Source organism: Chrysochloris asiatica, unplaced genomic scaffold, assembly GCF_000296735.1.
Source record: "Chrysochloris asiatica unplaced genomic scaffold, ChrAsi1.0 scaffold00049, whole genome shotgun sequence".
NCBI lineage: Eukaryota > Metazoa > Chordata > Mammalia > Afrosoricida > Chrysochloridae > Chrysochloris > Chrysochloris asiatica.
This window is the reverse complement of record NW_006408567.1, coordinates 8293882-8313740: the sequence shown is the minus strand read 5'-3', so window position 1 is coordinate 8313740 and position 19859 is coordinate 8293882. Positions and strand designations below refer to the sequence as shown.

At 43.5% G+C, this 19859-nt stretch overlaps 1 protein-coding gene across 1 annotated transcript in view; it reads right to left on the bottom strand.

The window, feature by feature from the left end:
• Window positions 1–408: 408 nt before the first annotated feature.
• The window catches only part of LOC102831598 (hormonally up-regulated neu tumor-associated kinase-like), a 197372-nt gene continuing 177921 nt past the window's right edge, over window positions 409–19859 (bottom strand). Inside the window, exons 12-15 of the mRNA XM_006862597.1 lie at window positions 14064–14147; window positions 9740–9787; window positions 3433–3613; window positions 409–1067 (exon numbers count right to left, since the gene is read on the bottom strand). Coding sequence (XP_006862659.1) covers window positions 409–1067; window positions 3433–3613; window positions 9740–9787; window positions 14064–14147 — 972 coding nt within the window. The remainder of the gene's footprint in view (window positions 1068–3432; window positions 3614–9739; window positions 9788–14063; window positions 14148–19859) is intronic.

Below are 19859 nucleotides of genomic sequence, written 5' to 3'. Positions count from 1 at the left end.
TGAAGCTCTGTGCATCACAATGATCCGCTTCACAATTGAAGACGGGATGGCACATTTCATTCCACTGCGGTCACCATGAGTCAGGAGCCACAGCTAACAACAAATACAGCCACCCCTGAGTCCAGCAGAAGGAGGTGGAGAGCGGATGAGTGGATGGAAAGTAGGAGGGTCTGAAGAACTGACATTGCCATTCTCCTAGAGGTTAAGAGCATCTCTGGGGTCCCTTGCGAGGTTAGATTGTGCAGGCTTTGGGTCTGGATTTCAGCTGTTCCGAAGTTGGAGCAGACAGGGAGATGAGGCCATGAAGGATATTCCACAGAGGCTTCTGTTATCTTCAGGCCCTGACGGTTGTGTTCAGCCCTGTTTGAATGCTTTCCTTCAATAGGTCAGGAAGACTGCTGGCCCAGGTTAACACTGACCTTTGACGCCATCGGCCATGTCAAAGGAGAGACTCACAGGGGCCAGGGGCTGCAGTGGGGGCATGCTGGCCTCTAGAAGCCTATCCGCTGAAGGCTGCAGGCTCTGATGTCGTTTCCTCAGCATCTGCCCGATGCCCATCATGGGGAACCTGCCACGGCTTTTCACACAATTCGGGCTCCCCAAAGGCTGCGTGGTGCCGCTACTGGGAACCGGGGGTGGGCAGCACACCCCCTCCTCTTTGAGGGGGCTGTTCCTGTCTTCATGAGCAAAGGAGACCAGAGTGGTGTGCGTGGGAGTCTGGACAGGTGAAGTGCTTCCGGTGGGCAGGACCAGGGAGAGTGTTCTCTCACTGGAATTTCTGCGTGCAAAGTTCATGGGGGAGTTGAGAATCCGGTAGTGATGAGATGGGGACAGCAGTTCTGCAGGATCAACACGATCAACAGACTCGAAGGAGCGCACCATATCCAGCATCAGGGGGTCCTCCTTGGGGGTAACACCAGCACTTCCAGGCCCTTGCTGATGGGGCTCCGGTTTCTTTACAATTCTAGGGGTCCTGGGTGGTGGAACAGGGATAAACTCCATAGACGAAGAGGCCACACAATTGGAATCAGAGGCTTTGCGGAAAATACTGCGGCAGCTGAAGGAATCTACAACTGAGAAAGCAAACGAAAGCATGAAAACAGCTACACAAACCGTGCGCACATCTCTTCTCTCCCACCTGCTCTGAGCGTCAGTTTTGTGAGGTACTGTGTTACCCAGTGGAGGTCCAATGACCTTGCCCACTTCATCACAGTGGCCAGCAATGGCATCTGACTGTCCCAAAGGCCTGCAGTCTTTCTAGAATGGAGTGGACAGAGATCTGGTAATGGGAGGTCTTCTGGTTTCCATATGCCTCATGGCACCAAGTGTTAACAGTTTTAAGTATGTCCCCAAAAGTGTGTGTTAGACTCCTAAACTGTATATCTGTGGGTATAATCCCATTTGTGAATGTTAACAAAGTTATGTTGTTGTGTGCCATAGAGTTGATTCCTATTCATAGTGTGACTCTATAGGGCAGAAAGAACTGCCTCATAGGGTTTCCAAGGCTGTAATATATATGGGGGAGGCCTCGTGTGGCACAGTGGGTTAATGAGCTAGACTGCAAAGTCAGCAAGGTTGGCAGTTCACGCTCACCAGCTGTTCCTTGGGAAACCTACACAGGGTCGCTATGGGTCAGAACTGACTCAACAGCACTTAACAACAACAGTGGTCTATATGGGAGCAGATTACAAGGTCTTTCTCCTGCAGAGTGGCTAGTGAGTTTGAACCTCTAACCTTTTAGTTAGCAGTCAAGTACTTAACCATTGCACCACCAGCACACCTTCTTGAGATCTAAAAGGAGCAAATTAGGCACAGAAGCAAACAAGCCCAGATGGGGAAAGAAAGATATCATGCCACAAGAAGACTGCCAAGGCACCAAGGGACAGAAGTTGAAAAGAAACAAGGATCTTTCTCCAGAGCTGAGAGACAGAGTCGGGCCCTGTATTCAGACTTCTAACCTGAACTGTGAGAAAATAAGTTAGTTTGTTAAAGTCACACAATTGTGGTATTTGTTAGTATAGTAAGCATTCAGAAAGTAAGACATCAATTTAACATCAACTCCCCTTTGGGTTGCTTAAAATTCTGATCCTGCCAAAGGGTCTATGAATAAATCAGATGCATGCAGATGATAAGCAATCAACAAAGTCCCTCAAAGAACGCCAAGTCCAACTAACTGAGCATCTGTAAGTCAGTCCTCAGCTCTCCCACCCTGGAATGAGCATTTCCCTCACAACTTTTGATCTGACTGCTGCCTCATCCAATTCTCCACGGGGATGAACAGTCTTCTATATATTTAAGACAGTGAGCTAATCTCCAACATTTTTATCTCGAGTTGGCATAGGCTGGAAACTAGGCTTGCAAACTGTGCCAGAAAGGAAAGGGAAAACCCCCACATGTGTGGTACTGAGGGAAATAAGGCCAAGTTCACGTGGAACAAGTTCCACTTAAGCATCTTTTTTCTGCAGGCCCTGCTGTGGGAGCAAGCTGTGTGTGTGTGGGGCCCATTGGGGATGGTTTCAGGAGCCATCCAAGGATACTGAGAATACTCTGATCCTGACATAAACAAAACATAAACCAAACCAGTTGTCGTTGAGTTGATCCCGACTCATGGTGAATCCACGTGCCTCAGAGTAGAACTATGTTCCATAAGGTTTTTAGTAGCTGATTTTTTTTTTAAAGTAGATTACCAGGACTTTCTTCTGAGGTGCCTCAGGGTAGACTTGAAGCTCCAACTTTTCTGATCCCCTATGGTAACGTAGTGGTTACAAGTTAGGCTGCCAACCTCAAGGTTAGCAGTTTGAGACTACCAGCGGCTCCATGAGAGAAAGACGAGGCGTTCTGCTCCTGTAAAGATTTACAGCCTCAGAAACCCTGTGCAGGGTTGCTATGAGTTGGAACCGACTCCAAGGTACTTAACAACAACAACAATATCATTCACCCTGATATCTGTTCCCAAGATACCATGCACCTAAGTACTTCCATAGGACTTCTGGTGTGGCGCTGTGGGTTAATGCACCAAACTGCAAAGCCATTTGAACTGCCAGGTCGGTAGTTCAAGCTCACCAGCTGCTCCTTAGAAACCCTACAAAGGGTCACTATGGGTCGGAATCGACTCAATGGCACTTCACAACAACAAGTACTTCCATAACACAGTGCATCTCTGTTCCCATACAAGGAGGAGGTTTCAGAAAATTCATAGAAAAATGGAATTAAAAGCCTCCTCATAGCATCATCCCCACCTCTCCTTTCTCTAATCCTTCCTGCACAGATGACCAACACCACACAATTGGATGCTTTATGGTTCTTGGGTTGCCTCAGGTGTATTAACTCTGCTATTCCACTCAGCACAAGAATCATTCCTCTCCTTGGGGGTGTACATAAGACCCACAGTTCAACATGTGTGGCCTGAGAAGTCACCCAGAGCCGACCCACCTTTGTCGGGGAGCCCAGGCTTGGAGGACTTCCGGTCCCTCAGGAGTGCTTTGGTGCCCTGGATCTGTGTGATGAGTGAGCCATGGGCCTGCTTGTGTGAAGACAGGTTCTTATCCAACTTCTTGGAAAAAGGCCAATGAAGAAAATCCCCTCTTTTTTCCTGTTCTTTGGGCTTTTTATCCTTTAAATTGGGAGAAAACATAAAGTAGTCAGAGAAATATAATAATTGATCACCTATCTCTTTAGTCTCTTAATCTAAAATCTCTTTATCATGTTTTGACTCTTAGACTTAAAAAAAAAGATTATATAAGACATTTGGGAGCTATTTGGAAGTTAATTAAGTAAGGACTGAAGAGTAGATGTTATTGTTGAGTTAACATTACTATTCTTGGTGTTGTTAAGTTGGCTCCAACTCATAGTGACTTTATACACAACAGAATAAAACACTGCCAAGTCCTATTGGTACGCTTGAGCCCATTGCTATTGACACTGTGCCAATCCGTCTCACTGGGGGTCTTCCTCTTTGTCACTGACCCAGCATTCTTAGGTGTGACGTTATAGTATGACTATTAACTATGGTGGCTGTGACAAAAAAAGAATATACAAAGTGATTCCTCTTTAAAAGGTGAATCCAAGTAGGGACCATATCCAGAGAAGAAGTGATGCCAGAGATGGAGGCAGAGATGATGATGTGGAGCGATGGAGCGGCTGGGGACTCTGGACTCAGGGAGGGAAAGGGGCTGTGTGCTGACGGCCGAGGGGGCAGGCTTGAGGGATGTACCCTTTGGTTGATTGATGATGCATGGAGGGGAATTATAATCATTGTAATGAAACAAAATGTGATAGGATGAATGTAAAGCTGATGTTCTCCCATGTAAACTATCACTCAATTCACAATAAAAACTAAAAAAAAAAAAAGGCGAATCCAAGTGGATTAGAGTTAACTCCAGCTTTTCAAAATTGTACATTCTTGACTTTGTGTTGAAGGATGGAAGAGCCAATGTCCAGCTTGGCAGCAAGCAGGCTTTGATGGTATCCAGCTTCCTCCAGCACGAACAAGGTCATCTGTGTTGTTGTTGCTAGTTGCCATTGAGTTGGCTCTGACTGAGGATGGCCTTCTGTGTGAACAGCCTGATCTTGCAGCATCTTCTTGATCAATGCAATTTTGGAGCCCATTGTTGTGGCTATTGTGCCCATCTGTCTCAGGAGGATTTCCCTCGTTTCACAGACCCTCCACTTTACCAACTATGATATCCTTTTCTATCGACTGGCCTTTTCTAATGATATGTCCAAAATAAATGAGATGAAGACTCGCTATCCTTGCTTCGAAGGAACATTCCGGATTTATTTCTTCTAAGACCAATTTGTTTGCTCTTCTGGCAGTCCTTGGCATATTCAATATTCTTCCCCAACGCCACAACTGAAACCTAGGAGGCCAATTATTCTGGAACAAGTTGAAGGAGTAAAGGCAAAGCAGATCGGGACTTCTGGAAATCTACTGTCTGCATTTAAAGTAGTGTCCTAAGAATCTGCCCACAGAAATGGCTTTGTACAAAGGCAACTTTAAATGTAGCCACACCCAGCTTAACATCAATTCTAGTTTGTTCAGTCAAGCCAAAAAATGGCCAGCACACTGTGGGTAAGAATCCATCATCCTGAGCAACCCTGGCATGAGTTACTGGCTTTTCCCATCTCTTAGTCATGTGAACACTTAGTCGTGTACTTAAAAGTGGCATATATTTAGCCATTTTGCTGTAAGCCTTGCCTTTATTGATTACGATCTCTCTGATGGGAGTGAATTTGACAATTTTAGATATCTTCAATCCCACACTCTCTGGAATAAAGCCAGACACTTTGAGGAAGGCTCAATAAATGGAAGCTAATGCCAGTAGAAACTGCACTGATTTAAATTAATTGAGTTCAAACTTCTGGAAAGGGTGATGCCATTAAAAAGAAATCCTTTGCCTGTGTTTGATGTTTATTGTTAAACAGAGGTAACCACATCTCCAACCTTATTGTGGATGAGGGAAAAAAAAAAAGGAGAGATTTTTCACATTTTTGCCTTAAACTTTAAAAGCATTTGCAATTCAGGAGAGTTCATCTATTTTTCATGCATGTTGTTGAAAAGCTTCTCAAGAAAACCTCCTCTTGCTCTTTTATGTAGCCTTTTCTGGTGAGGATTTCCAAAGCCTCTATTGAATTGGGATTCATTGTGTCCAGGTTTTGAGGGTGAGAGGAGGGCTAGGGTAAAGAGGCAGTGAGGAAGCTAAACTGTGAACCACACCAGGTGGAGCGAGATCCTGTTGAGGGGGGTCTGTTAGCTGAAATGGCAGGTCAGAAGAAAGGAGTGGAGAAGCTTTTAGAAATTCTTTCCTCAGCATCAAAATAGCTGGCATGAGCCTTTACTGAAGATACATGATGCGCCAGTCCTCAAATTACAAACGTGCCCAACGAGGTGGTAGGTTCTGTCACCCTTCTTGAAGATGAGGAGACAGCCTACAGTGGTTAAGTAATTTACTGTTGAGCCCCATCAAAAGTCAGAATGAGAACAAGAACCCTGAAGGTGGTGCTCTTAACCCTTGACTCAATATTGCCTTCTTGAAGTCAGATGGCCAAGAAGAAATGCTGGGATCCAGTCACTGAGGCAGAGGTGGTGCCTAGCTGTATTCCTAGGGCTCCTGAAGACAATATTGGGGGCACTACAGGGAAGCTGTGTGGTCCAGATTGTCACGTGGGATACTGTGGGGGAAGCTGTGTGGTCCAGGCTATTAACAGGGCTGCTGTGGAGGTCATGTGATCCAGGTTTTCCTGGTCAAGGCCAGTAGAGGACCACCACAATTCCCTCTCTATTCCGTGAAACACTACCAGTAACCTTTTCTGAGACAAAGAGGAAAAGCTTTCACACCCCAACCCACTGGCTGGCCTTTCCTGAAATGTCCAGAAGAATTTCCTCCTCTTGTTTGGTTCTATCTCTATTTTTATACAAAATTTAACAGTTCTATCTTTAAACAAGAAAAGAAAATTAAATGCACTTTGGTCATAATTTTTTAAACAATATTCAGAAGAAAAAAAAACAAAACAAAATTGTAGTCCCTCCTTTTTCAGGATTGCTTTCTAAACAATAAGAAAATCTTTGCAACCTATGTCACCTGTGCTTAGAAAGCCGCCAGGGCCTTATAGGTTTGTTTCTCTCCTTTCAACCCTTCTCTTGGCTCTCCAAAGATAAAGGATTAAGATGCAAAGTTTCCGGGGGCCAGTGTCACTGACCAGATAGTTTATTAGGCCAGAGAGGTACACAGCACACTAATTTTCTGAGGAAAGAGGCCACGGCTGGCTCTGGAAATCTCTACTGTAACTGACCATAGGATGATGGCGAGCAGAGAGCCAGCTGTGGAGTAGGAAAAAGGGTCAATCAAAATTCCAGCCAAGGCCATCCTTGGTGAACTCAATTCCAGGATCCTGAGTGCTGGCACTTCCTCCACAATCCCTCAGAACTTTCCTTCCCCTCCAGCCTAAAAGACTCGATGATTTCTAGGTTGATGCCAAGAATTCCCCTCACAACTGTTCCCTGAAGGGACTTTCATTGGGTCAGTCCATGGGTGAAGGGTCAAAAGTCCTCAGAAATCATGTTTGTTTGCAGCCAGCCAATTTTACTGCCCTTTAAGCACATACGATAAAATGTGTAAACCGATCATTCAATTATACCTTTTCATTTGCATGGCCTATTTTTTTCAAAAAGAAATTTCCTAAGGAGCATGACACTAAATTGCCTTATGTAACAGAAAAATATCTTCAGAGGGACTAGTTACATTCCTCCTTCTAGATGCATCCTCCTGCATTAACACACAACTGTGGGCTGCCTGTAGGATTCTTTAACTTCTTCAGCTCCCCGCCTCCCAACGTTTCCCATCCACCCTCTGGACCTTTGGGGGTAGACCACGGAATTCCAGCTCTCCATTTGAAGCAGATCCTGTTTGCCATTCAGGGAACAGTCCTGCACCCCTAAAAGCAGATCAGAGAGGGGACCACAGAGGCTACAACTGCAACCTACATATACAACAGTTCTAGTTTTCTTTTCTTGTTTATTGTGAACCGAGTGATAGTTTACATGGGAGAACATCGGCTTTACACCATCATTTCATTACAATGATTACAATCACCTCCATGCATCACCATTCAACAGTATTTGCTTCCATCCCCTCTGTTTTCCTTTTTTTTGAGGGGGCAGGGGGGAGTTGAGGTTGTGGGGGAGAGATGTACACAAAAACACTCAGGAATATATAATCATTTAAACAACTAAAGGGCACATTCTGCAAGTGTGCCTCCTAGCTGCCAGCATTCAGTCCCTCTCTTTCCATGAGTCTAGAGTCCTCAGCTGCTCCCTCTCTCCATGTCCCCATCTCTGCCTCCATCTTTAGTGTCACTGCTTCTCTGGATAAGGTATCACATTCCACTTATGCTCTTCTCACTTGATGGTCCCAGGGTCCTCTGTTTCTGGACTGTAAGATTAACCATTCCCCCCTTTTCGTTACAAAACTTCTACCTTCACAGTTGTGACAGTCACAATTAGTCACGATAACAATTACTCACTGTTGAATTGTAAGAATCTTATTTATCCCCATCTCTTTTCACCAGACCTATCTAGGCAAGATGAAAACTATTCAGTGGGGACACTGGTTCTGATTTTCTTGAACTCATCTTCTACCCACTGCAGACTGGCATGGGCATTTGGAAAGGCAATCCTGGACGTTCTGGAAATGTGACTTCAGAAAGGATCAACTACACAATACACCTCTACTGTCGTGAAGAGAAGAAGAAGCCAGTGAGTGTTCTAGATTGAAGTGTGTCCTCCAACAAGATGTATTGAAGTTCCCGCACCCCGGGTCCCTGTGAAGATGACCTTGTTTGGGAAGATGATTTTCTGCAATGTTGTTAGTTAACATGACAGTGGGACCTAAGTCCATCTGAGTGGCATCCTTGCAAAAGAAGACAAAGAATGGGAGGCCATGTGATGATGGAAGCAGACATAGCTATAGGCCAAGGAATAGCAAGGTTTGTAGGAGCTTGCAGAAGCTAGGGGAGAGCCATGGGACCGATTCTCTCTCAGAAGCTTCAGAAGGAATCAACATGGCCAACACTCTGATTTGGACTTGTAGCCTCCAGAATTGTGAGAAAACGAATTCTTGCTCTTTAAAGTCTCCTACTTTGAGGTCTATTGTCATAGCAAACCTAGGAGACGAAGATGGTGATGATCCACAGATCTTCTGAAGGGTGATATCTGCAGCTTCCAGGAGCCTGGTTCTCTCCCTCTGGGGTCTGAGCTGGGGGTGCTGGTCCCCAGAGGCAGGGCCTCCAACACTTCCAAGGCAGCAGCTATAGAAGAATAACTCCAGGCTCTTACATTCCAAGTAGCCAAGCCCTCTCGCCCTCAGTCTGGGCTTTGCTTTGTAGGGTGATGTACCAGTGACATCAGTCATGTTTGTAGTTCGGCCAGGAAATCTGGAACCCATTCTTGGCTCTTTCAGTAACTCATCAAGGGACCCTGTGCCAGTCACTTCCTCATTTGCAACCAAGAGGTTTGTTCCCATGTACTTGAGTCTAAAATGAACTCCCGCATCACACCTACATTATCCTCTGAACAGCAAATGCATCCACTGAACAGAGCAGAAGCTGTTGCCCCTATTGTCAACGTAGGATGCACTGCAGTTCTGGCTAAGGTGAGTCCAGCAGCAGGGAGGCCCTGGTGGTTTGAGATGAGCAGAAGCTATCTTCTTTGAGTAACTCTGTTAACTCCAGCATGGATGTCTCTGGAGTCTGAGGTCCCTTGATGCTACATGAGCCCTTGCCTGCCTGTCTGGCACAGCAGAGAGGAACCAGGTACCAATCACATGCACCTGAAATGGCCCATGGGCCCAGGGAGTCTGCTTTCCATTACGTAAGGAGAAACCACCAAGTTCTGATTTGCAGCAGAGAAATACAAGAGTGAGTTGAGAAAAAGAGGTTTGGCTCATAAATTAAGCCACAGAGCCTGGAATTTCTGGGCTATTGCAAACCCTACTTCTCACGTAGGTAAAAACACAAATGCAAAGCCAGGATGTGCAGTTATAACAAAACCAAATCCCCAAACCCCAGCCAATTAAATATAATTAAATATAGGAAACACCAACTGCAGGGGAGAGTGCAGCACTTGGCAGACAGACTCCCAAGTAGGAGTCTGCATGTTTTAGTTCCGGTTCAGAGGGAGGGGCGGGCCACCCTGAGCAGAGTCCATCCAACCTTTTAGGATCATAATGCAACTTGTTCTTACCTGCACAGCAGGGAATTCAAGGTCTCTTGTCCAGGTGTCCAGGGAGGCCTGTGAAAAGCAGCATTTTCAACAGTTCAGGAAGCTACATCTGCTGTTTATTCCCTAAGATCTACTCGCTACTATTTCCTCTGCAGCTTCTGTTGCAAACTGTCCTTTTCAGTGTTTACAGACAAGAAACCAAACTCCTGAAAAGTCATGGAAACAAGCAGCAGATGTCCTAATTTATGCATTAAAAAGATTTTCTAGGTAAACTTGCCATCGAAGCTTAAGGCTGTCATGTTGAGACTGTTATGGATCAAACTATGTTCTTCCAAAAAGCCATGGTGAAGTCCAATTTGACCTTGTTTGGAAATAGGAACCTTGGAGATGTTATCAGTTATGTTAATATGAGGTCATATAAAAGTAGTTGGTGGTGGTTGTGTGCCACCGAGTTGGTTCCAACTCATGGTGACCTGTAAATCTGAGGCTGTAAGTCTTTACGGCAACAGAAGGCTTCCTTTTTTTCTCTCGGAGCAGCTGGTAGATTTGAGCTGCAGACCTTGTAGTTAGCTGCCCAGTTTGTAATGCACTATATTACTAGGGCTCCTATACAGGAGTGGGATGGGTCCTAATTCTCTGTGATTGTAGTGTGTATGAAAGAGGAGGGACTCCGAGACAGGGAGACAAATTAAGGTCACCATGTGAAGATGCACATTCAAGGAGAAGAATGCCCAATGCTACTACCAGATCTAGGGAAGATGCACGGGGAAGACTATTTTTCAGAGCCTTGGAAGGAATCAACATGGCTGATATCCTGATTTGGACTTCTAGCTTCCAGAACTATGAGACAATGAATTTTTGTGTTTATTAGCTGCCTGTGTATTATGGTGTTTTGTTACTACAGCCCGAGGGATCTAATACAAAGACACTTCCATTGAAGTTTAGAACACAAAACAGTACACTCATGATGAATAAACAAGTCTGTGTGTTTTTACTAGCAGCACAACACAGATCAAGAAACAAAGTCCAGCCAGCCCTCAGCAGTCTCCTCCATGTCCTCTCCCAGCATCCTTGTCCCCAAAGGTAACTACCATTCTGATTTCAAACACAAATTCGTTCTTCCTGATATCAAACTTCATTTAAAGTTTTCCAGGTTTTGAAATCAGACATGAAGTGAACATTCTAATATTTTACCTTTCAATAAGCAGCAATGTTACTTTGCCATAGTGGAGAATACCCCCTAGTTCTATTTTACAGTTTTCCACACAGTAGCATTATTTTTTCAAGGTGTTAACGGAAAAAAAACAAAAAAAAACTTCTGTCCTGGTGGTTTTAATTTTTTTTTTTAAAAAGCAGCTACTGTCAAGTTGACCCCACCTCACAGTGACATCATGTATGTCATAGTGTAACTGTGACCCATAGAGCTTTCAGTGGTAGATTTTTGGGAAGTAAATTGCCAGGCCGTTCTTCTGAGGCACCTCTTCTAACTTCTAACCTTTTCATTAGGAAACTAGTGCATTACCCATCAGTAGCACCCAGGGACTCTGGCGTTAATAAGCCAGTTTTGAAACAATGACAGCCTCTTCTTCATCCCTCCAGTCCTCAAGGGCTCAGTTTATATAGGAAGAGGAATCTCTCGACTCAGTGTTCTTAGATGGGGTATGTGTCCCACTTTCACAGATAGTCTGTCTTGGGCAGGAAGAAGAGGTAGAGAAAATGATAAAAGTCCAAGTCACAGCACTGTAACCCCCAGAGGGAGGGTTTTTCAAACTAATTCCGCTCCTTTGTCTCCTAGGAAAAAAGAACTGAAGACAAAGAGGCTATTACTTGGACTTAGGGCATGGATTCAGTTTCATGACATCCCTGGGAGACACAGACCCTGAGCCAGATCAGAGACAACTTGAAACTCCTATTCATTGCTCCCTTGTCCCACCCCACCCCTAGCCACACCCCCATTCAATGTCTTGGAACTTTCCTCTGGGACCAGCTGATGACAACCATAACAAAACCCCCAGAAGCCCTGAGCGGGCTTTACTTATAAAATCAGGGCTCTTTCAGACCTCCCTAGCACATATTCTAATAGGCTGTAATTCATTTTCTGGGTTCCAAAGGAGACAAGTTGGATAATCTAGTCATAGCCTGTAATTTAATTAGCAGAAATATTGCTTCAGTTTGGAGAAAACAAATGGATCATAGAAAATTGAAATCTTGTTTTCCCATTAGTGTTCCTATTTAAACTCTAACCATTAAATATTTCAACCGATGTCTGAAGTGTACACCATGTGTTTTCAGGACAAGTGAAGTAATCATTAGAGAAAAAGAGTCTGGGTGGAAAAAAAAGGCTCCAAACACAGTTCAGGCACCTTCTGACACACATCACAGAGACCCGAGGCTCCAGTACAAGGGCAGTAGTGGGCACAAATGTCAACAAAGTCGCTTAGAAGAGATTTAGGGCATATACACAGGGCACCCAGGGCACCTAAGTTTGTACTACTGAGGCCCTAAGGAGGCAGTCAAGAAATCAAATGGTGTATTGCACTGGGCAATCTGCCAAAAGAGATCTCTTTAATGTGCTTAAAATGTCATTTTGATGATTAAAATGTGTGTTTTCAATCCCCTAATAGGCATGAGAAAGTTGGACAATGAAAAAGAAAGACAGAAGAGTTGATGCATTGAGGAGAATGATGGACTTCCATGAGAATGAACAAATCAGTCTTAGGAGATATACAACCAGAATGTTCCAGCTTACTTCCTTTGGACATCAGAAAAGACCAATTGCTTCAAAAAAGACATCAGGGTTGGTAATGTAGAGGGTCAGCAAAAACAAAGAAAACTCTACAAGAGATGGATTGACCCATGGCTACAGCAATGGACTCAAGCTTATGAATGATTGTGAGGATTGCACAGGACTGGACAGTGCTTCATTTTGTTATACACGAGGTCACCATGAGCAAGTGCAGACTTGACAGATACTAACAGCAACAGAAGAGGCAAATCTATACGGAGAACCAGGGAAGCCTACCAGTGAATTCTGCATCTCTGGACCCGAGGCAGAATGCCTTCAGTACAGATGACCAACCCTAAAACAGTCCCAACAGAGTGATGATGACAAGGGACTTGTGTCGTATGCTGTACGCAACGCCATTACTTTTATTATTCCAGGTGCTCCACCTAGAATGTTCCACCCTCTCCTGTTCCATATCTAAATTCTATCCATTTTCTGAGACATGGGTCAAGATCACTTGATACACTTGCTTGTTCATCTTTGTAAATACTTACTGAGCACCTAAGACAACCCAGTGGAGCCCTGGTGACGTATTAATCATTGATTTAATCACCGTTCCATGACAGGAACTAGACTAGTGTTTGACCAAACCACTGGGAACCAGAGCCTAGTCCAGTTGACACACAAGATTAATTATTACACTCACAGTGGGGCCATCATCTCTCGGGAGCCAAATTACGGTTCTTAACTGTGACTACAGATTAGAATAGCCTGGAGCAATGAAACATCTGGATGTCCATGCCACGGAATCCTGGGGAACAGAAGTTGGACATCAATATTTTTTTAAAGCTCCCTGGGTAATTCCAGTGAGTACCTAATGATGAAAACCACTGTGTGATCTCTAAGAGGTGAAAAATGCATGAAAATGTAAATGAATGCAATACTTAGCATTGGGAGAAGAAAGGAAGAAGAGGGCTGGGAAAGTTTTTTGGATGAAAAAGTACGTTTTTCTAGTCTACTATTCCTGCTCTTGTGGGTTGAATTGTGTCTCCTACAACCCAAAAAGAGATGTTTCATATGACCCTTCTTTTTTATGATCTCATGTTGACTTTACTGGTACTTCTTCAGAGATCTTATTGCCAAACAAGGTCAAATTCATAGGTAATGGGGAGTAGAACTTCAACAGCTACCAGTTGAGGTCCTACCAGTGTAGAATGAACCCTTAAGCTAATCATGTCTGAGTTATAAAAAGACCAGATGAGACACAGAGATGTACACACAGAAGAAAAGACAGACTCCATGTGAGAATCTTCTAGAAGCAAAGCAACTCCAAGGATCATGGACAGACATCAGAACGAACGGAGAGATTCACAGAAGGCATAGGCATGGCTGAGACCACAATTTGGACTGTTAACTTCTAAAACTATGAGAAAATGAATTTCTGTCCTTTATAGGCACCCCACTTGTGGTATTTCTGTTACAGAAGGTTGATGAAACTAAGACAGTGAATATTAGTCTTTTGTAACTCCCGTGTCCCACAATAAATGATTTCATTTACATGTTCCCCCACTGATGCAATTTCTTCTAGGTATTCCTGGCTTTGATTCAACTGTTACCCACCTCATAGGGCTCGTTAGTGGACCTGCACTTTTCTATCTGGTAGAGCTGGGTCTTGTAGCAGACACTGTCCTGGATGTCGGATTTCTGTCAGAGAAGAAAAGAAAATATAACATGTCCAAACTCTTGGGAAATAGAAATGTCTATTATGTAGTCATTAATTTTTAAACCGAAGCCATGTGTTTAGCTAAGAACGTGCAAAAATGGTTGGCATGCCCATTAGTTACAACGCAAAGCCTCATCCCAAGGTACTCTACAGGCAGGACGCAGAACTCCAGACCCAGTATCAGACAACATATTTCTGCTACTGTCTCTGCCAGGGAAGGACTGTGTGACCCTGGGTGGGCCATTGAGCCTAGACAAACCTCAGTCCTTCCATCTGTGCAATGGGCTATGGGAGCAAAAATCACTGACAATAAGGAGAACAGATGAGCCATGAAGAATAATATTTTTAATAAACTACTAAATAGAATACATAGGAGTAGGCTTCAAAAAGTTCATGGAATGACCTCTCAGGCTTTCCAACATAGAACATATCTTTCTAGGTTTTAGTAAGAAACCAGAATGAAGAGACGAGGGAAGGAATGACACATCGTGGAGGCTTAACATTATACTTGATTCACTAGTTTGGGTTTCAGAACTCTACACGTTGTTGTTGTTAGGTGCCATCAAGTCAGTGCCAACTCATAGAGACCTTATGCACAGCAGAACAAAACACTGCCCGATCCTGGGCCAACCTCACTACTGTTGCCACGCTTGAGTCCATCGATGCTGCCACTTGGCCAATCTATATCGTTGGAGGTCTTCCTCTTTTTCTCTGACCCTCCACCTTACCAAATATGATATATCCTTCTCCAGCGACTGGTCCTTCCTGACAATATGTCTGAAGTATGAGAGATGAACTTTGGCCATTCTGGTCTCTAAGGAGCACTCTGGCATCACTTCTTCCAAAACAGATCTATTGGTTTGTTTGGCAGCCCATGGCACTTTCAATATTCTTCTCCAACGCCATAAAAGCATAAGTTCTTCTACGGTCTTCCTTATTCACTGTCCAGCTTTTGCATGCACATGAGGTTATTGAAAATACCATGGCTTGGGTCAGGCGCACCTTAGTCCTCAAGCTGACATCTTTGCTTTTCAACACTTTAAAAAGGTCTTGTGTAGCAGGTTTGCCTATGCAATGCATCGTCTGATTTCTTGACTGCTGCTTCCATGAGTCTTGATAGTTGATACAAGAAGAATTAAGTCCTTGACAACTTCAGTCTTGATAAGAATGTTGTTTATTGGTCCAGTGGTGAGGATTTTTGTTTTCTTTACATTGAGATGTTATCCATATCAAAGGCTGTGCTCTTTGATCTTCATCAGTAAATGTTTTAAGTCATCTTCATTTTCAGCAAGCAAGGTTGTATCATCTGCATATTGCAGGTTGTTAATGAGTTTTCTTCCGATCCTGATGTCACATTTTTCTTCATAGAACCCAGCTTCTTGGATTATTTGCTCAGCATACAGGTTGAGTAAGTATGGTGAAAGAATACAACCCTGTCGTACACCTGTCTTAATTTTAAACCATTCAGTGTTCCCATGTTCTGTTCAAACAACTGCTTCTTGGTCCAGGTACAGATTCTTCATGAGCACAATTAAGTGTTCCAGAATACTCATACTTCACAATGTTGCTTATAGCTTGTCATGGTCCACATAATTGAAAGCCTTTGCATAGTCAATAAAGCACAGGTAAACATCTTTCTGATAGTCTCTGCTTTCAGCCAAGATTCATCGAACATCAGCAATGATATCCCTTATTCCACGGCCTCTTCCAAATCTGGCTTGAGCCTCTGGAAGTTCTCTGTCAATGTATGCTTGTAGCTGTTTCTGTATTACCTTTAGTAAAACTTTACTCACATGGGCTATCAAAGAGATTGTCTGATGATTTCCACATTCCATTGGGTCACCTCTCTTTGGAATGGGCACAAATATGGATCTCTTCCAATCAGTCGGCCAGATAGTCATCTTCCAAATTTCTTGGCAGAGATGAGTGAGTGCCTCTTGTGTCGCCTCACTTGCTTGAAAGATTTCAATTTTTATTCCATCAATTCCTGGTGCCTTGTTCTTTGCCAATTCCTTCAATGCACCTTGGACTTCCTCCTTTAGTATCATTGGCTCTTGATCATATGCTACTTCTTGAGACGGTTGAACATTAACCATTTCCTTTTGTTACAGTGACTCTGTGTCTTCCTTCCATCTTCTCTTGATACTTTAGTTTGTTGGTAATTCGTGGGTAAGATTAATAAGTAGGGCAGCATACACAAAGCAATTAAATTAATCACATCTGGAAACCACCAAGAGTACCAGCTGTAATTGTCCCTGTGGGTTAAATGACTCCAGTTAAAAACAGCCACTTTCCGAGATGTTGGCTCTCAAACAAGATTGTTGTTGTTGTCAGCTGCCATCATGTTGGCTCCTCACTCATGGTGAGTCCCTGCACAGTAGAACAAAATGTTACCCAACCTGCACCACCCCCATGATCAGCTAGTGGTGATTTTCATTGACTGATTTTTGGAAGTAGACCATCAGGCCTTTCTTTCTAGTCTGTTTCAGTCTTGAAGCTCTGCTGTTTAGCATCACAGCAACACACAAACCTCCACTGAGAGATGAGTGGTGGCTGCACACGAGGTATATTGGCTGGGAATCGAACTTGGGACCCCTGCATGGAAGACACTAAACTACCACCACCTCAGGATGGGCGTCCTATGATTTAAGGGCTAAGTGTGAAGCAAGCACAGAAGCAAAAACATTCTCTAGTTAGAACTAGGAGTCCTGGTAACATAGTGGTTTTGCGTCGGTCCATTAACAGCAAAGCCAGCAGTTTGAATTTACTAGCCACTCCATGGGAGAAAGATGAGGCCTTCAGCTCCCGTAAAGATCTACAGGTTTGGAAACCCTGTACAGGGTCAGTGTGAGTGGGAACCGACTGCATGGCAGACCACCACCAGCAGTTAGAACTCCATCAGCTGAGTTCTCAGTAGAAAAGTATGCTCAGATTTGCAATAGCACAACCTTGACACTGGACACAGCAGAGGAACAAAACTGTACAAATACTTTCTCAGTCACTGTCCGTGTGGAGAGAAGGGATTAAATCAAAACTAGCTAGGGACGTATGTAAATTCTCTCACCCAGTCTTCTGCTTGAAGCAGAAGAATGAAGGTGACCAGCATGTGAGGCCACCACTCCACACCATAGCTCTCCTAACTGTACCCCCTAGGTGACACAGGACACTGGGACTTTCTGAGTGAAGGTGCCAGGGTTGAGCCAGTGAAGCTTCATTTTGGTCTTATTTTCTGGATAAGACACACACCCACACAGACAAATAAAATCCAAACTCACTACTATCAAGTTATTTCAACTTACAGAAAATGAGGCTTTCTGCTCCCTCGGAGATTTAAAGCTGCAGAAACCCTATCAATACAGGGACGCTTGGAGTTGGAACCAACTCAACAGCACATAACAACAACAACATAGTGACCCTAGAACTGTCCATCCCTAGCCCCCACAGGGTTTCCAAGGCTGTAAATCTTTATTTCTCCTGCAAAACAATCACGGAGTTTGGACTTTTTGGTTAGTAGCCAAACATTGAACCATTGCACCATCAGGACTTTTGGATTAAGAACATGCGAACAGAGCTGCTGGAAACATGTCTAAGAAGCACTGCTCCTCCAACATTACGGTGAAAGTTTACATTGTAAACTAGGTTCCCATTTGACAATTTCTGTACAAGTTGTCTGTGACATTAGCTACAATTTTTACAGTGAGTCAGCATTCTCTTTAATTGCATTCTGATTATTCCATTTCTAGTGCTCTAGTTTCCCTGGCCCCTTTACTTCTCATCTTTGCTTTGGAGTTAACTGTTGGCCTTTTGATCTCATAAAGACGGTTTTATAATAGAGCCCTGAATTCATGGGTAATATCCTTTATTTTGTGTGCCAATCTGCTATTTTGCTAAAAGATGATTTTAGGGGATAGTTTGGTTCTGGGATTAGGAAGTACCTCAGGGAGTCCTTTAGTCTCAACTGGTCCAATTAAATCTCAACTTTTTAGCACTATGAGTTCTGTTCTGTTTTCGTCCTGTTCTGTCTGGATCCATCTTTTATGGCCATGATCAGGACAGCTGGTAGTGGTAGTTGGGCATTATCTAGTTCTTCAGGTTTCAGAGTAGATGCTATTGTTGTTGCTAGGTGCCATCATGTTGGTTCCAAATCACAGTGACCTGATACACAATAGAATAAAACATTGCCCAGTTCTATGCCATCCTCATAATTGTTGTTACATTTGAACCCATTGCTGCTGTCAATTTGTCAATCCACTACCTTGGGGTCTTCCTATTTTTGATGACCCTCCACTTTACCAATCATAATGTTGTTCTCCAGTGCCTGGGCCCTCCTACTTGCATGTCTTATCTGAGAGAAGTCTTGCCATGTTGACTTCTAAGGAACATTCTAGTTGTACTTCTTCCAACACAGATTTGTTTGTTATTCTGGCAGTCCATGGTACTTTTAATATTCTTCTCCAACACCATAGTTCAAATGCATCAATTCCTGTATGGTCTTCCTTACTCATTGTCCAACTTCAAAATGCATATGAATCAACAGAAAATATCATTCTTTACTTTGAATGCAATCCATACTGAAAGCTGTAGTCTTTGGTCTTCATCAGTATTTTAAGTCCCCTTTGCTTCCAGCAAGCAAGGCTGTATTACCTGCAAATTACAGGTTGCTAATGAGTCTTCCTCGAATCCTTTTGCTGCATTCTTCTTCATATAATCCAGCTTCTCCCATAATTAATCCAGTATATAGACTGATTAACTATGGTGAAAGGATACAACTCTGGCACACAACTTTCTTGAGTTTAAACCACTCAATATCCCCTTGGTCTGTTCAAACAACTGCCTCTTGGTGTATGTACAAGTTCCTCATGAGCACAATTAAGTATTCTGGAGTACCCATTCTTCCCAGTGTTATCTACAGTTTGTCATGGTCCACACAGTTGAAAGCCTTTGCATATCAGTAAAGCACAAGTAAACATCTTCCTAGTATTCTCTGCTTTTAGCCAAGATCCATCTGATGTCAGCAATAACCCTAGTTCCACATCCTCTTCTGAATCGAAGATAAATTTCCGGCAGTTTCCTTTGATGTGCTGCTACAACAGCTTTTTAATTACCTTTAGCACAATTTTTTTTCCCATGTGATATTAATGATGAGGTATGCTTGATGAAAGCTATGGTACTTTCAACCATTTCCTATACATGAGAATGAATAAGGAAGACCAGAGAAAACTGATGCATTTAAATATGGTATGCATTTGGATACCAAGGTGCATTGAAGGAATTGGCAAAGAACAAGGCACCAGGAATTGATGGAACAAAAATTGAAATCTTTCAAGAAAGTGAGGCAGCACAGGAGGCACTCACTCATCTCTGCCAAGAAATTTGGAAGACGACTGTCTGGTCAACTGATTGGAAGAGATTCGTATTTGTGCCCATTCCAAAGAGAGGTGATCCAACAGAATGCGGAAATCATCAGACAATCTCTTTGATATCCCATGTGAATAAAGTTTTACCAAAGGTAATACAGAAACAGCTACAAGCATACATTGACAGAGAACCTCCAGAGGCTCAAGCCAGATTCAGAATAGCCCGAGGAACAAGGATATCATTGTTGATATCCGATGGATCTTGGCTGAAAGCAGAGACTATCAGAAAGATGTTTACCTGTGCTTTATTGACTACGCAAAGGCTTTTGATTGTGT